Source organism: Ctenopharyngodon idella, chromosome 8 (genome assembly GCF_019924925.1).
Source record: "Ctenopharyngodon idella isolate HZGC_01 chromosome 8, HZGC01, whole genome shotgun sequence".
Taxonomy (NCBI): Eukaryota; Metazoa; Chordata; class Actinopteri; order Cypriniformes; family Xenocyprididae; genus Ctenopharyngodon; species Ctenopharyngodon idella.
In genome coordinates this window covers 19,454,141-19,468,151 of record NC_067227.1, presented here as the reverse complement: position 1 = coordinate 19,468,151, position 14,011 = coordinate 19,454,141, and the positions used below count along the sequence as shown (strand labels likewise).

General features: G+C 35.7%; 1 protein-coding gene across 5 annotated transcripts in view; it reads right to left on the bottom strand.

The window, feature by feature from the left end:
- The window catches only part of grid2 (glutamate receptor, ionotropic, delta 2), a 434,613-nt gene that overhangs the window by 179,308 nt on the left and 241,294 nt on the right, over positions 1–14,011 (bottom strand). For 4 of the 5 annotated variants that reach the window (XR_007931154.1, XR_007931155.1, XM_051901960.1 and 1 more), the window contains exon 3: positions 2,779–3,063. Coding sequence is in view for 3 of the 5 variants with exons in the window: in XM_051901960.1 (XP_051757920.1) it covers positions 2,779–3,063 (285 nt within the window). In the remaining 2 variants the exon portion in view is untranslated. Of the gene's footprint in view, positions 1–2,778; positions 3,064–12,220; positions 12,335–14,011 lie in introns of those variants that run through there. The other variant, XM_051901959.1, reaches the window with a different exon arrangement.

Sequence of the window (14,011 nt, the reverse complement as noted above, 5' to 3'; positions counted from 1 at the left end):
GAAAATCCAATGTTAAAATAGCAAGAATCAAGAGCCCATCTAAAGCAAATGCTCACCTCCATAACGATGACTTCAAACTTTATTATTTTCTATAAAACACCCACGTAGAAGGCGACGTTCTCATGACCTTGTGCAGCGTTGCCTAAAAGTTCTCTAAAGGTGATGAAAATTCTGAATCTTTACAGAACATTAGGGACGTTCCTAAAACGTCCTCTTTTGGTAGTGAAAGTGCTGCAGTTTAAGTTTCCATAGGTATCACAATATTATTGTTATGAACAAAGACTTTATATACAGAAAGAGGTGCACTCCTATTATTATAAATGAGAGAAAGTGCAACGCGCAATATGGCAGAATAAGTCCTGCCTTCTAAATAAGAGCCAATCGGAAATTGGTGAAGTCATCGCGTTACTGCAGCTGCCGTTAGAAGGTCAAGTTGTTATAGAAACAGTCAGACACATGCTTCCTATATGCGTGCTTAAGACTGCGCATTAGATTTCATTGATGATTTCAAATATGAAATTTAATCGAAAGCTTGGTGAACATCTTTGGAGAATTTGATGTTTCCCCATTCAAAGAGATAAGAGCTGCACTTGCACGCCGAGAGGTGTTTCAAAGATGGCCGCCGAGTGAAATTACTTGTCTTAAATGGATTTTTTAAAAATACTTTTGACCACAATAATCGTGTGATTTTTTTTATCATGACAGCCCTAGCAACATGCTAACATCATTCATAATTAGAATCAAATCAGTGAGTCACCCATTCAAAGCACTATTTGTGTATGATTCAGAGTTGTAGAGTGTCAGGAGGGACAGAGAACCCAAACGCGATGGCAGGAACAGAAACAGTTTATTAATAATAGAACAAAAGCAGTCTGCCGCGCTTTCAGGGTGGACGCAGGACTGGTGATGACTTAAATTCAGTTCACATAAAACAGGAATGGAACGGAGAAACTGGTCCCAGGCTTAACAGAGTGCACCCAGCGTAGATGTAGCGCAGTACCCAGCCAGCAGACAAAGCACCATCGACAGCAGATGGCAAGGCGACCACAGGAAGCAGGATGACCGGGCAGAGAACAGGTATGATGTGCACTACAAAACACTAAGACTTAGACTAAGACTTACAAGAAAGACAAATGTATAATAATGCTTAAATGGCTGGATAGCAGAGTAAGGCGCTAGAAATTCCACAATAATCTGGCAAAGAACAGCAGAGTAAAGTAGCAGAGAAAATTAGAGTAGAGAAAGAACAGGTGTGGAGATGATCAGCGTGAGCGCTGATTGCAATAGCGAACAGCTGAGTCTAAGTAGCAGTAAGGACAGGAGAAAGAGAAACTGGGATATCAAACCCGACTCATGACATAGAGCGTCCTAAGTCAGTAAATTCACCCTTTGCCTGGAATTTGATTGACAGGCGAGCTGACCAATCATAACGCAGAATCCGCCATTTTGTCCGACAAACAAACCAAACAGGAGAGTTAGTAGATTAACGTCAGCAGACTTGAACTTGAAAAAAGGTGAGTATTGACATCTTTCCGTGATTGAAACAACATACCCTCTGATGTTCATTCACATTCATTTCGTACAAAAACTAGGAAGAGATGATCGGTTTACGTGTCGCTTGAATTGAGGCGCAACAGCGATCTGTTCGACAAATTAAAGAGGCACAAAACAGTATTTATTGTTTGAATTTATTTAAAATACAAATTGACCAAATTTGAAAGCTAAGACTCTGTTTCATACCAAAAGTAACCAATAGGGCTGCATGATTTATCGCGATTAAACTACACGAGATTTGGCAAAGGCTGCAATTATTTTATTAGCAGCTTATCAGAGCTGTACGGCTCTGTGATCAGTAGTAAATGCTTCTCCATCTGAAAGCCAGAGGGCGCTCTTGCGCAGAAGCTTGTCAGACAAAGCAACAGTAACTAAGGGGGGTGGGTCTTTGCGAAGGGTCAATTTGTATTATTATCATCTTACGTTTTTCTTTTATTGTCCATTATACTCTTTTCACACATTTAGTGTTTTTCTATTTTCTATAACTTTTTTAACACCAACATAGACACCAAATGGTCAGAAACAACTTTCTCATTGTATGACCATTTAAATGCAACAAATAAAATTCTTAATTTATCATTATTCTTTCTTATTTGTAGAATACTGTAGTTATGACTAAAACATCCATCTTAAAGCATGCTTTGTTTTACCTCCGATCAATCTTTCCCTGGCTGACATTGGTAATTAGCTTCATGATTGTGGAAAATATTCAGTGCCCCTCGATCAATAAAAATTGCTCTTATCTGGTGGCTGGGCAACTGCCTGACTAACCGCGGGCAAATTCTCACCCTTGTCTACTCTGCTCCTGTCAAAACTTACCATATCACGAAACATGTTTTACTTTACCCAGTCAGTAAAATGCATTGCAAGACCAAAACGCAATGAAATGCAATGGGTATAGGCTCAAGGGAAGGTATATGCTCAAAAAAAAAAAAAAAAAGAATAACAGCTTGAGGCCTCTTGGACTGAAAGGCCTGTGGGCAACGGCCCAGTCAGCTCTGTGGTTAATCCATGAATGCTTTTCCCTCATTTCATGCCCTTTTCTCTTAAACACATACAGGCAAAATGCCTTAATCACATGAGCGATGGAGGTAATAATGCTGTATAATTTCCTCTCTGTGGTGGTAATAAGGGGGTGTTAATGTGGGGTCACTGATTGGACACACTCTGAGGGAGCTCCTTAAGGCCATTTACTACTGCCATCAATAAAGAGAAAATACTCACCATAGTCGGTATCATAGAAGATAATGAACTTCTGCCAGGTGTACTCCATCACCACTTGGAAGATGACGTCATTTAGGTAGACGGGAGGTCGTACAAAGAGAGTGTAGTCGTCTGGATGGGCGCGACTGGTGGGTGGACAGCTAGAGCGAGGAGTGCCCGCGGGTGCCCTCTGGATGAAGAGGTGAGGGATGTGCATTGCGTCAGCTAAAGACTGCAGCGACCCCGCGGACATACAGCCGATAGAGCTGACGAGAGCGAGGATACCTCTGTTCATCAACTCACAAGCTGTGGGTGATAGAAAGAGAGAAGAGAGAAGGTTTATAATGACCTACTTAATCTTCCATTCATTTGAATTAGCTTTCCATATCATAACAAAATCATATGACAGTACAAATATTTGGTTTATCAGTCTCTGACAAACAATATAAAATGGTACAGTGAGATTAGATATGTGAGAAATTTTATATTTTCGAGAAGGTTTGCCGGTTTTAAGGCCTCTACACAACAAGATGATAACCATAAAGATAACTATAAGCATCCACACTAATGAACGATAACATTCTATTAATAATAAGCACTGCAGTTTTGTCATCTGTCGCTTTAAATGCTTGAGCTCTTTAAAGTCAGGTGGGTTCTAACTGGCTATCAATGTTTTTATCATTCATCATCAGAAGAAAAAAAATCATTCTGAGAGCAATTCCAACAATATCGCTCCTTTGTGTCATTACCAGTGTCGGGGGTAAAGCATTACAAGTAACTCGAGTTACGTAATCAGATTACTTTTTCAAGTAACTAGTAAAGTAATGCATTACTTTTTCAATTTACAACAAAATATCTAAGTTACTTTTTCAAATAAGTAACGCAAGTTACTTTTTCACATTTATTGACTGACAGCTCTCGTGTCCCCATGTTACTGTAAGAGAAATAATGTGAAGAGGTGTTGTGTGCGCTGTGTAAACATGATGGTTATTGTAGTTCTAGACTAAATGTGAACATGCATTTGCTCATCTCACTTGCACGAAAACATTCAATATTCCTCAAAATAAATAAAAAACAGTGAAATGGAATCTCAGAATTTTACGCAAACCTGTAATAATTAACTATATTAAATTACAAAAAAAAAAAAAAAAAAAAATCTTTGCTGCTGACCTTCAATGACCTAATTCAATCATACTAATAAGCAGAAATTACTTTAGATTATATACAGAAATTAGAATGTTGAACTTCTGTCTCCTGTAACATATTTTTCCTTTAATCTAGAATCCTTGGTGTGAATGTCCCTTAGCTGTTTTCCCAAGTCAGTCAGATTGGTCTGTTAGTTGTTTTTCAGTTGGTCATGCTGGGAGACTAGCTTCCTGCCCAGCTAAACCAGCTAAACACCATCAAGACCAGCTTAAAAGGTCCACAGTTCACCCAAAAAACAAAACAAAATTCTGTCACCATTTTGAGAAATGTCTCAGTATTTATTTATTTTTTTGTCTATACAATGAACGTCAATACTAACCAAAACTGTTTGGTTACTTACTAACATTCTTCACAATACCGTTGATAAAGTTGTACAGGTTTGGAATGAGAGGAGAGTTAGTAAATTACAGAATTTTCATTTTTTGGTGTGGCATCCCATTAAGAGTAGCTTGACCAGTCAAAAAGACCATATTAAACCAGCTAAGAGCAGCAAAGCAGCTTAGGCTGGTTTCAAGCAGGTTTCTACAACAGGTAAAGGAGATTAACTGAAAGATGCAATTTTTTGAGAGGTTTTAATCATTTAAACTGCCTAACAGCTAAGGCACAACACACTGTTAGCACCCTAATAAAGCTACAAGCACTAAAAAAAAAAAAAAAACCATAAATGTACATAGGTTGTAGATAGTTTAACTGACTATTGTGACCTATCCCTAAATAAGGTTAAGAACAAAGCTCTCTAGTTCTGCAAATATATGGAATTTCTACAACCATCAAGTTCCTTTTAGTTCACTCAAGTAACCATTTGGCTTGCCATCTTGAAGAAATATATATTTTATGGCTCAATCCCTAGCGTAATCACAGGCTGGCAGCCAAAGGTGGTGGTGATCAATATGTCTTTACCAATGGCTTTAATTACAACTGTGCAAATATGATTATTTCCTCTCCACTTAGAGCTTCATTAACAATTCAGCACTTTTAGAGACTCCCATCTGAATACTGCCAGACAAAAAACATTTAGGACTCTATCACACAGGCTATGGGGTGTTTATGGAAAAACATACGAGGAAACCAGCGTTCTTCAGTATGAATACATAGTTTTGAAATTTTAATTTGATAAACATTCCATTCATCAGCACTTACTCACAGGGTTTGCATAAAAAGATGTTCATCAGCACTGATGCTGCTTTAAGAGCTCTGATTGGTTCCTTCATTTTTTTTTTTTTTTCGCTGCATAAATGCCTTAGTGCTTGACTGTTTTGATTGAGTTTCTGCAAAGACATATCTAATTACATCTCACAACCTACTGCAGAACATTTTAGAATGAAGCAAGTTAATTCCCAAAGAACTGAAAGTCCCTCCTACGAATAAACTCACCCTTTTTGCCCTTGTTCAGTTTGTGGCTCCCGGATGTGCAGTAAAGCTGAAGTCAGACATGAACATTCATCTCACTTGACTCATTTTATTTAGCGTAACATAAGTTGGGGAAGGTAAAATGCAGTATGTTGAAGTTGGCCATGGAGCAGTGTAATTTGCCACCTCTGGCAAAAAAAAAAATGGAAGTGTCAACCAGGGCCACAACGAAAAAAAAAAAAAGGGAAGACGCAAACAATAGTGCTGAAAAAGCAAATTGCAAGATGAAATGGACAACCCAGGCTCATTGGAAAAACATGCCTCTACCTATATTTTTGCAAAAACGTACCTATACATACAATTCACTGCAGTCTCCAGCTGAAATGATCACTAGAGGCAGTGAAACATCAACAACTTTAATTCCTTTTCACATTAATTATGATTACAGGGCAGATTACTGATTAATAAAGACTTATTTTTTTCCTTTTACCATAATGTGTGATTTGTAAGCTAATACATTTCGATGTTTGCATCACATAAACAGCTTCATAAGTATGGGTTTTCCGATGTAGTAAACTTGCTTGGTAGCTCACCTGGTGCAGCGTTGCATTTGCGAAGCAGAAAGCTCGGGTACGAGTCCTTAGAAATACGAATCACGACACTCGATAAAAGAGTTTAAAAGACTGCAACAAGCTAACTAAACTCGCATTTACTAAAATGCAAGAAGCTAACTAAAAGTGCATTTTTATCTCACGCTTTTGTTAACGATATCGGTTAGGTAGCAATAGAATACAATTTTGCTGAAATGTTGCCACTGGCTCGTTTTTCTAATGAGCTAGGGTTGGAAATGGAGGCCATGTGCAAACTAAGCTGTTTTATTTCACTCCATACTGTGTTGAGTGAACGATGTAAACAGACCCAAGGGATTTTGTTTTTTGATCAAAATATGGGACTCGTTCAGCCTGTTGAGTTGAAGAGGTTTTTGAAGCTTTGATGATGGGCAAATTTGGTATCAAAGCAATCTTTGTGTAAATGTTGAATATTTAAAAGCATTTTTTTGAAAGCTCTGGAAAAAAAAATCTACTTTATTTAAAGGAATAGTCCACCAAAAATCATCATGTATCGGCATTTCTTCTGCTGAACACAAAAGAAGATATTTTGAACAATGTCGATAGCCAAACAGTTTTAGTTCCTGTTGACTTCCATTGTATTTTATGTCAAAGGAAACCGAAACTGTTTGATTATCAACATACTTCAAAATATCTTTATTTGTATTCCACAGAAGCAAGTCAGTCATACAGGTTTGAAACATAATGAGGGTGACTAAATGTTGGCAGAATTTTCATTTTTGGGTGGACCTTAGCCCTTTAAGGCCTCAACACAAACTTCACTGTTTGAGTGACAGAAAAAGGCGTTTATGCTAAATGTCAAAAGAATGACCGTGATCAGTGGATCATCCAGGAGTCAAACTGTATCAAAGCCTCCTAATATTTTAAAAAAGCAAATAAATAAATACAATAAAAATAAAGAGGTTTAAAAGATTTTCCTTGAACAGCTTCAACTACTAAACTTCTACTGGGTTTATCCTCAGCACTCTTGAGCAATAACAGCTTAAGGCAGTTTGAAGTAATTTAATTGAAAACATGCTTCTTTTAAAACAGTTCATTTAAACTCTGCAAGAGAAAAGGAACTGCCAATCATGTTAAAAAATACACCATAATGAAACCTTGACATTTGATCCCACAAAATGTGTGGAATTATGATGATTAACTTAACACATGCAACTTAATTGATTAAATGCACAAGTTTTAAGCTGAATAAGCCAAGCTCCAGTTAATAAGATCTTGTTTAATGAGGTAGAGCGTTTTGTGCTGCCGTTATGGATTGGACTGGCTGAAAATGGAAAGGCTGGCTAATCCTTACTTATTAAAGCACTTCTGTGAATTAGTACTATGATCTGTCAGTGAACCACATTCCTCTTAGATATTGCTAACTATGTTAGTGAAAGGCAGCATTGATCAATCATTACAAATGGAGTCTTGTAATTTAGCTATTTGCTTGATTACATATGACCCCGAGTCTTAACATGGCCCATTAAGTATTGAATATTAAACTATCGCCTGAAGTTTAAAACACAAACATTCATATTTGCAATAGTTCACACCAGGGACTGCATAATGCCATGACACTTTCAAAGAATAATGTTACAAAGAAGTAAAATAATGACTTATTTTACTTTGAAAGTAAACAGTGATCCAATATAAAGGCAATGACTCTGTTTAGGAAGCCTGATTCATAGGGTGACTGGGTGATTTATTAAAAAAAAAATAAATAAATAAAAATAATGTTTTCTTAATTTTCATCTTTCTTAAAAAATTCTGTATTGTTGAGCATTAGACCGAGTCTTCTGTCACGTGAGAATAGCCTAATCAAAGGTTGGCAATCACATGATATTATATTTTGAAGAACAAAATTACCATCCAATCACAATTCCCTATGCATAGTGAAGGCAGGATTTGACGTCAGTGTCAGCGATAGAGAGCGTGGACGCTGCAGAGGAGATCAAGTCAAGATGTCAAAAAGAAGTGTGTGTGTACATTTAAAGAGTTTAACTTATTAAAAAAAGGAGACACTGTCAGACATTTGTGGAGCTTGCTTTTCCATTGATCAAGGAGACATAACACTGCATATGCGCACAAAAAAGCATGTGGATGCAGCACCAAGTCTCAGCGAATTTTTTTTTTTAAGCAAAGCTGTGAATCTGATGAAATGCATGCAAGTGAAGGACTTTTTTTTGACTGCACTGCGAAATTATTCGCATTTGTTATATATATACATTATATATATATATATATATATAGGGGCGGGGTGATTAATTTCAGAGAATTGCTCATCTACAGTATGTTGGATTGGTTAAAAAATAATTGTATCTGTTTTTTTTAAGGGTAAAAAGAATGTACTTAAAGCGTGCTGTTTGTCACTGTGTTTTTGAAGTTGACTCAATTAGGGCGTTTACTGTTAATTAGTGTAATTTAGCATAAATAATTCCTGTTCAATGTGTTTTTCCCAACATAATTGCGATTGTGTTTATTATAAATAAGTGACACACTGTTCATTAGCAACGTTTAATTTAAAATACAAAGCAGTCTCTGACGTCTCCCACATTGCAGTTCTGCACCTACTGTACCATGCACACAAGTGATGCACAAACATTAAAGTCTGCCTTTAACAACCACACAAAATATGTAATGTTTGTGTCTCTAATCAATTAATCTCCAATACTACCAATAATTTAATATTTTAATTTCGCTATTTTTAATATGCTTTGATGTGCATAGAAAACTAAACTTTGTCATTAAAGTAATGTAGATAAACACGTTTGGATTCAGTAAGATTTTTTAAAAGAAATTAATACTTTTATTGAGCAAGGATGCATTAAATTGATCAAAAGTGACAGTAAAGACATTTATAATCCTACAAAAGATTTCTATTTCAAAATAAATGCTGTTCTTTTGAACTTTCCATTCATCAAAGAATGCTAAAAAAGTATAGTTTCCACAAAAATATTAAGCAGCACCACTGTTTTTAACATTGATAATAAAAATAAATGTTTCTTTTGCACCAAATCAGCATATTAAAATGATTTCTGAAGGATCATGTGACACTGAAGACTGGAATAATGATGCTGAAAATTCAGCTTTGTCATCAGAGGAATAAATTACATTTTTAAATATTAAAAAAGGAAAACAGTTGTTTCAAATTCTAATAATATTTTACAATATTACTATTTTTACTGTATTTTATATCAAATAAATGCAGCCTTAGGGAGCATAAGAGACTTATTTTAAAAACATTAATAAAACATACCGACCCCAAACTTTTGATGTAGTGTATGTCCAAGAATCATTTTGTTATTATTTGCTGATATTAAACTTTTATTAGTATCAAATTTCTTTTTGCCCTATACTAGTTAACAAATCCATGCCAACACTTGTGAGACCTCACTCATTGTTTTTACGATTTTAACAGATATCAATAACTAACAAATTTAACTCAAACTGATAATCAAATCATCAGGCAATTCATTAAAAGAACTTATGATTCATTTGAGAATGAGAACACCATTACATCCAAATCTTTTTTTGTTTGTTTGTTTTTTTCTGGACCTGACATATAGTCCTGAGTTCTTAACACCATAGGGATGTGCAAGTCTCAGCAAGTCCAAACTGCGACACACAAACTCCAGCTGAGCGACAGCGCTGTGAGTACAGAGGACCCACTGACTTCTGACAGATCAACTTGAGCGAAACCTAATGTAAATCTCAGCTGCTGCTGTCATGTTCACACTCCTTTTTTCTCCCAACATGCTCACCTCCTCACTTGCTCATACCTGTGGGTGTATTTGTTCACTTCTAGTTTGAATAAATAGACATTTTTGGATGCAAAAACAGGAGAGATGAAGCTAAGCTAAAGACAAAGAAACACAGAGGAAAAAAAAAAAAAAAAAAAAAATCAACACTCAAATATGGAGTGATCTGGTTTAGCGCTTAGCTTGTGGCCTCTCACACTGGTCTATTTCAGGAGTCCTTAATGTTTCCCATCACCACTTAGACACACAAACACACAGAGTCCCCACTCCACCCTGAAAATCTAACACTGTTGAGCACTCCGGATAAATTTGTCCCAGGAGAGCACTGGCTTTTCTTTTTATAGTGGAGGCTTTTGCTGCTGTCATTTTTATGAGGAAGATCCGCAACTCATCCTTCCACTCTCTCTCTTTCTAGCTTAGCCTTGCCACTGAAAGGTGTTTCAATCTTATCATCGGAAAGAATTGGGCACAGTGCTGGATTAGAGCAAACAGATATTAGATATCTTTAGATTTGTCTTCAGCTCATATTGTAAAGTTTTCAATTGCTTCTTTGGGAATTAGATACTTATCAGTTGTTTAATTAGAGATAGAAGTGCCGGACATTGTTCTCTAATTACCCAGAGAGCGTGAAACCATTCTGGAAGGGACTGAGCATTTGTTGGTGATATCTCCCTCATAGTGTAATATCGCACCATTAAAATCTTGCAGCATGCTCTATTAAAGTGAACATAGAATCAAATTAGACATTTTTTACTGTGAGCAACTAATTGGCGAGTGTTATTCCAAATAAAATTTGTTACATTAAAGTTGTGATGAAAGAAGTAGCAACAGATCTTTTCTTCAGTATTGTAACATAAATCTGATTGAAACTGATTATTGAAAAAGCAAAAAAGAAAAAAACATAGGTCAGAGACTTGGTTCTAACAATCGGGATAAAGGCAGATCGGCAGAATGCTAGCTTGAACTCGACTGTAAGAAAGGGGCAGATTTAAAGTCACCACGAAATCAAAATTTACAATTCTTTATTTTAATGGAATATTGCCATATTTATTACAAAAAATGTATTATTATAAATTATAAATGTATTTATTATAAATTTATCCATGCACATCACTGTTTTTTTATAATTCATGTCTTGACAAAATCAAGTCCTGCCCTACATTTGTTCAGTAAGCAGTTTCATTTGGATATGCGTTACAATCAGTGTTGGGCTCGTTACTCAAAAAATCTAATTTATTACTCGTTACTAGTTACTCCTTTCAAAAGTAATATTATTACTTCACTTATTACTTTCTGGCTACAGTAATTAGTTAAACTACTAGTTATATTACTTTTCCTTCACGCCCCACAGAAGTTGTAATTGTGTATCTTCCCCATAAAATTCTTCAAAAAATGTTACTAACAACATATTTCTGCCTCATCATTTGACCAAAATACACATTAGATCGCAGTCAGAAGTCATTATAAACACTTTATGGTGATTGATAGTGACTTTTAAGTAAAAGTGTTGTATTAATCTCAATAATTGCCATATGTAGCTTGAAGCTAATTGCAGCAATAATTTCCCTTTTACCCATATACTAGTATATTTTATGATGATATGACAAAAGAAATCACATAAGTTCGTAAGAAAATGTTTCATTTTCTAAAAGGATTTTTAATTATAGTAATATAATTTATATCAAGATCAGAGGGAGGTGGGTGAAGTATGTATGCCAAAGTAATGCCACAACTTAAACAACGTCGTTCAGATGATCTTTTCTCCTGACAAAATCAACGTAATGGCAATATTTTCATCCACTGAATATAAGCGTTTCCATATTCCAAGCTTGCCTGCTGCACTGGAGACTTCATGTGCCTGTGCGAGTCGTGAAAATTATGAAAATAAATCTAGGAATTATTGATTTCAAATCAGTAGGGGTTGAGGCATCAAAAGGAAATAAGTAACGAGCTGTTTTATGGATGGTAACTGTAATATTATTACTGAAATCTTATTAGCAATTAGTTACACTAGTTACTGGAAAAGTAATATTATTACTGTAACTAGTTACTGCCCAACACTGGTTACAATAGGGACGAAACGACAGTTGCAACTTCCATTTCATGCCGACTTTATTCTGACTAACGTTACTTGACTGGAAAAGTGCGACACATGTCAGAGCAACGTGATGTCATGAGTATTCTTGTGTAGTTTTAACACATGTAACGTTACATTTACTTACGTTTTCATACACAGTGAACATATACATATGTAGGATATTTACGAATTGACAGCACTGAAACGTAAATTATTTATGTATGAACAACTTTTAGACGTACGAATCGTTTTTTAGTATCAATACTAAAATCGCGGCAATAATATTTTTATTCTATTGCATTCAATTGTAATATAAATGACACATTTTCAGTCGCGTTTACTAAACGCATTTTACTCATCTACAAATAGGCCGCGAGTTGAAAAACAGCACAACTGCATTTGTGATATTGCTTTCAAACATCATTTCAATAAAAAAAAGAACTTAATATTAAGTAACTTACATTTTTGACACCATTTAGATACTGTTTTGCTCCTCCGACGAAAATAGTTCCACACAAAGCTATCGTCGAGCATGACAGAGCAGTGTTTCATTCCTAAATGAATCAGTGTTTTGAACGAATCGGTTGAATGAATGATTCAATAACCTGCTCACGAACAACTCGGTGGAGCAAATGATTCGATGTATCACTCATAAATACAGACACTTGCCGCCACCTGTTGGTGGAAAATTGTAACCTGCATATTATATTACAATTATATTATTCTGACAGTATTATTATTATAATTTAATTTTTTTTAATAAATATTATTTAAAAAAAAAAAAAAAAAAATATATATATATATATATATATATATATATATATATATATATATATTATTTAAGAGTAAAATAACATTGAACATTCCCTTTGGTGATTTTTATAACTTTAAAAATATATTGTATAGTAGATATCAGTTCTCAGTAGATATAGTAGCCTAAGTAAATTAACGTCAGCTTCTTTTTAACAGGCTGTATTACAACCATATTTGTACACTCAAAGAAAACAGAAACGAATGCCAATAACCATCTCTGCTACAAACTCAGCATGCTTCCTGCGCGGCAGATGTTTGCCAGTGCGCTCCGCAGGAGCTGTTTGGAAATGTGCTACGCAGTAAGGGAAAACGAGTCAAACAGTCCCAGGTGGGAGAGTCTCCAAATGTCAAGATGTAAGTGTTTGATGAAGGGACGGCCTTGACGGGATCTGTTTCAGTATGCCTGTTTGTGTAATAAAGACGCATGCGCAGGTTAGCATGCCAGCTTGCCAGCATACGAGAGGATTGAATCAATGCGGTGCTGCAGGCACACCTGGCACTGCGCTTTTAAAAGATAGGTATAAGAAGAGCAACCACAGCCAAAGAAAAAGTCAAGGAGGGATGGAGTGAGAAAAAAGCTAGGGGAAGCTACTCTGAACTTCCAAATCCCTGCGGCTAAACCGAGTGGGTTCCTATTTTGCTACCTATTAGGGTGTTCTTGTGTGTTCACCCTGCTGAAAATAACAGCCTGAGCTGGTAGGCTGGTCTAGTTAGTGTTCAGCTGGTTTACCAGCTGGTCTCCCATGTTTGACAAGCTGGCAAGTTGCTAAAACCTCAGTCAAAAAAAGTAAGGATTGTGCTCTCATCTCAATTAGGAAGGGTACGTAAGTGTTTCAACAACATCACACTGAATGAAAAGTCAACTAATTTCTATCATAAATGTTTTTTTTGTTTTGTTTTGTTTTTTTCCATTAGATTTTTCCTTTATTCTACATAAAGGGATAGCAGAAGCTTTCAAGTACATAAAATATATTTCATAAATTTGGTCCAATCAAGATCAGATCAGTTTTCATTTGTGACTGATCTTATTATACTGAAGAAAGCAGCCTTTGAATCTACTGTATATTCCTAACAACTGTTTAAAATAATGGTCAGACTCTTTGTTGGTACAGTATCACATCAGAAAAAGGCAATTAAATATCATCTCTCTGTACACACTGAAAGTCACATGGAATTAGTGTTTTTAAATGATTTGGTTAAATGACTGATTCAATGACTCATGCATAAAGACAGCGGCTGCATCCAAAACTGCATATTTCCCTACTATATAGCGGTTGAAAAATATGTGACAAGAGTAGTATGTCCGAATTCACAGTACTCATAAACATGATAATGACAACATAGAAAATGTAGTACACAAATTCATACTATAAAGAACATACTTTCAAATTAAGTACTTACTAAGAGAGCATGGGATTTCAGACACAGCCAGCCACTTG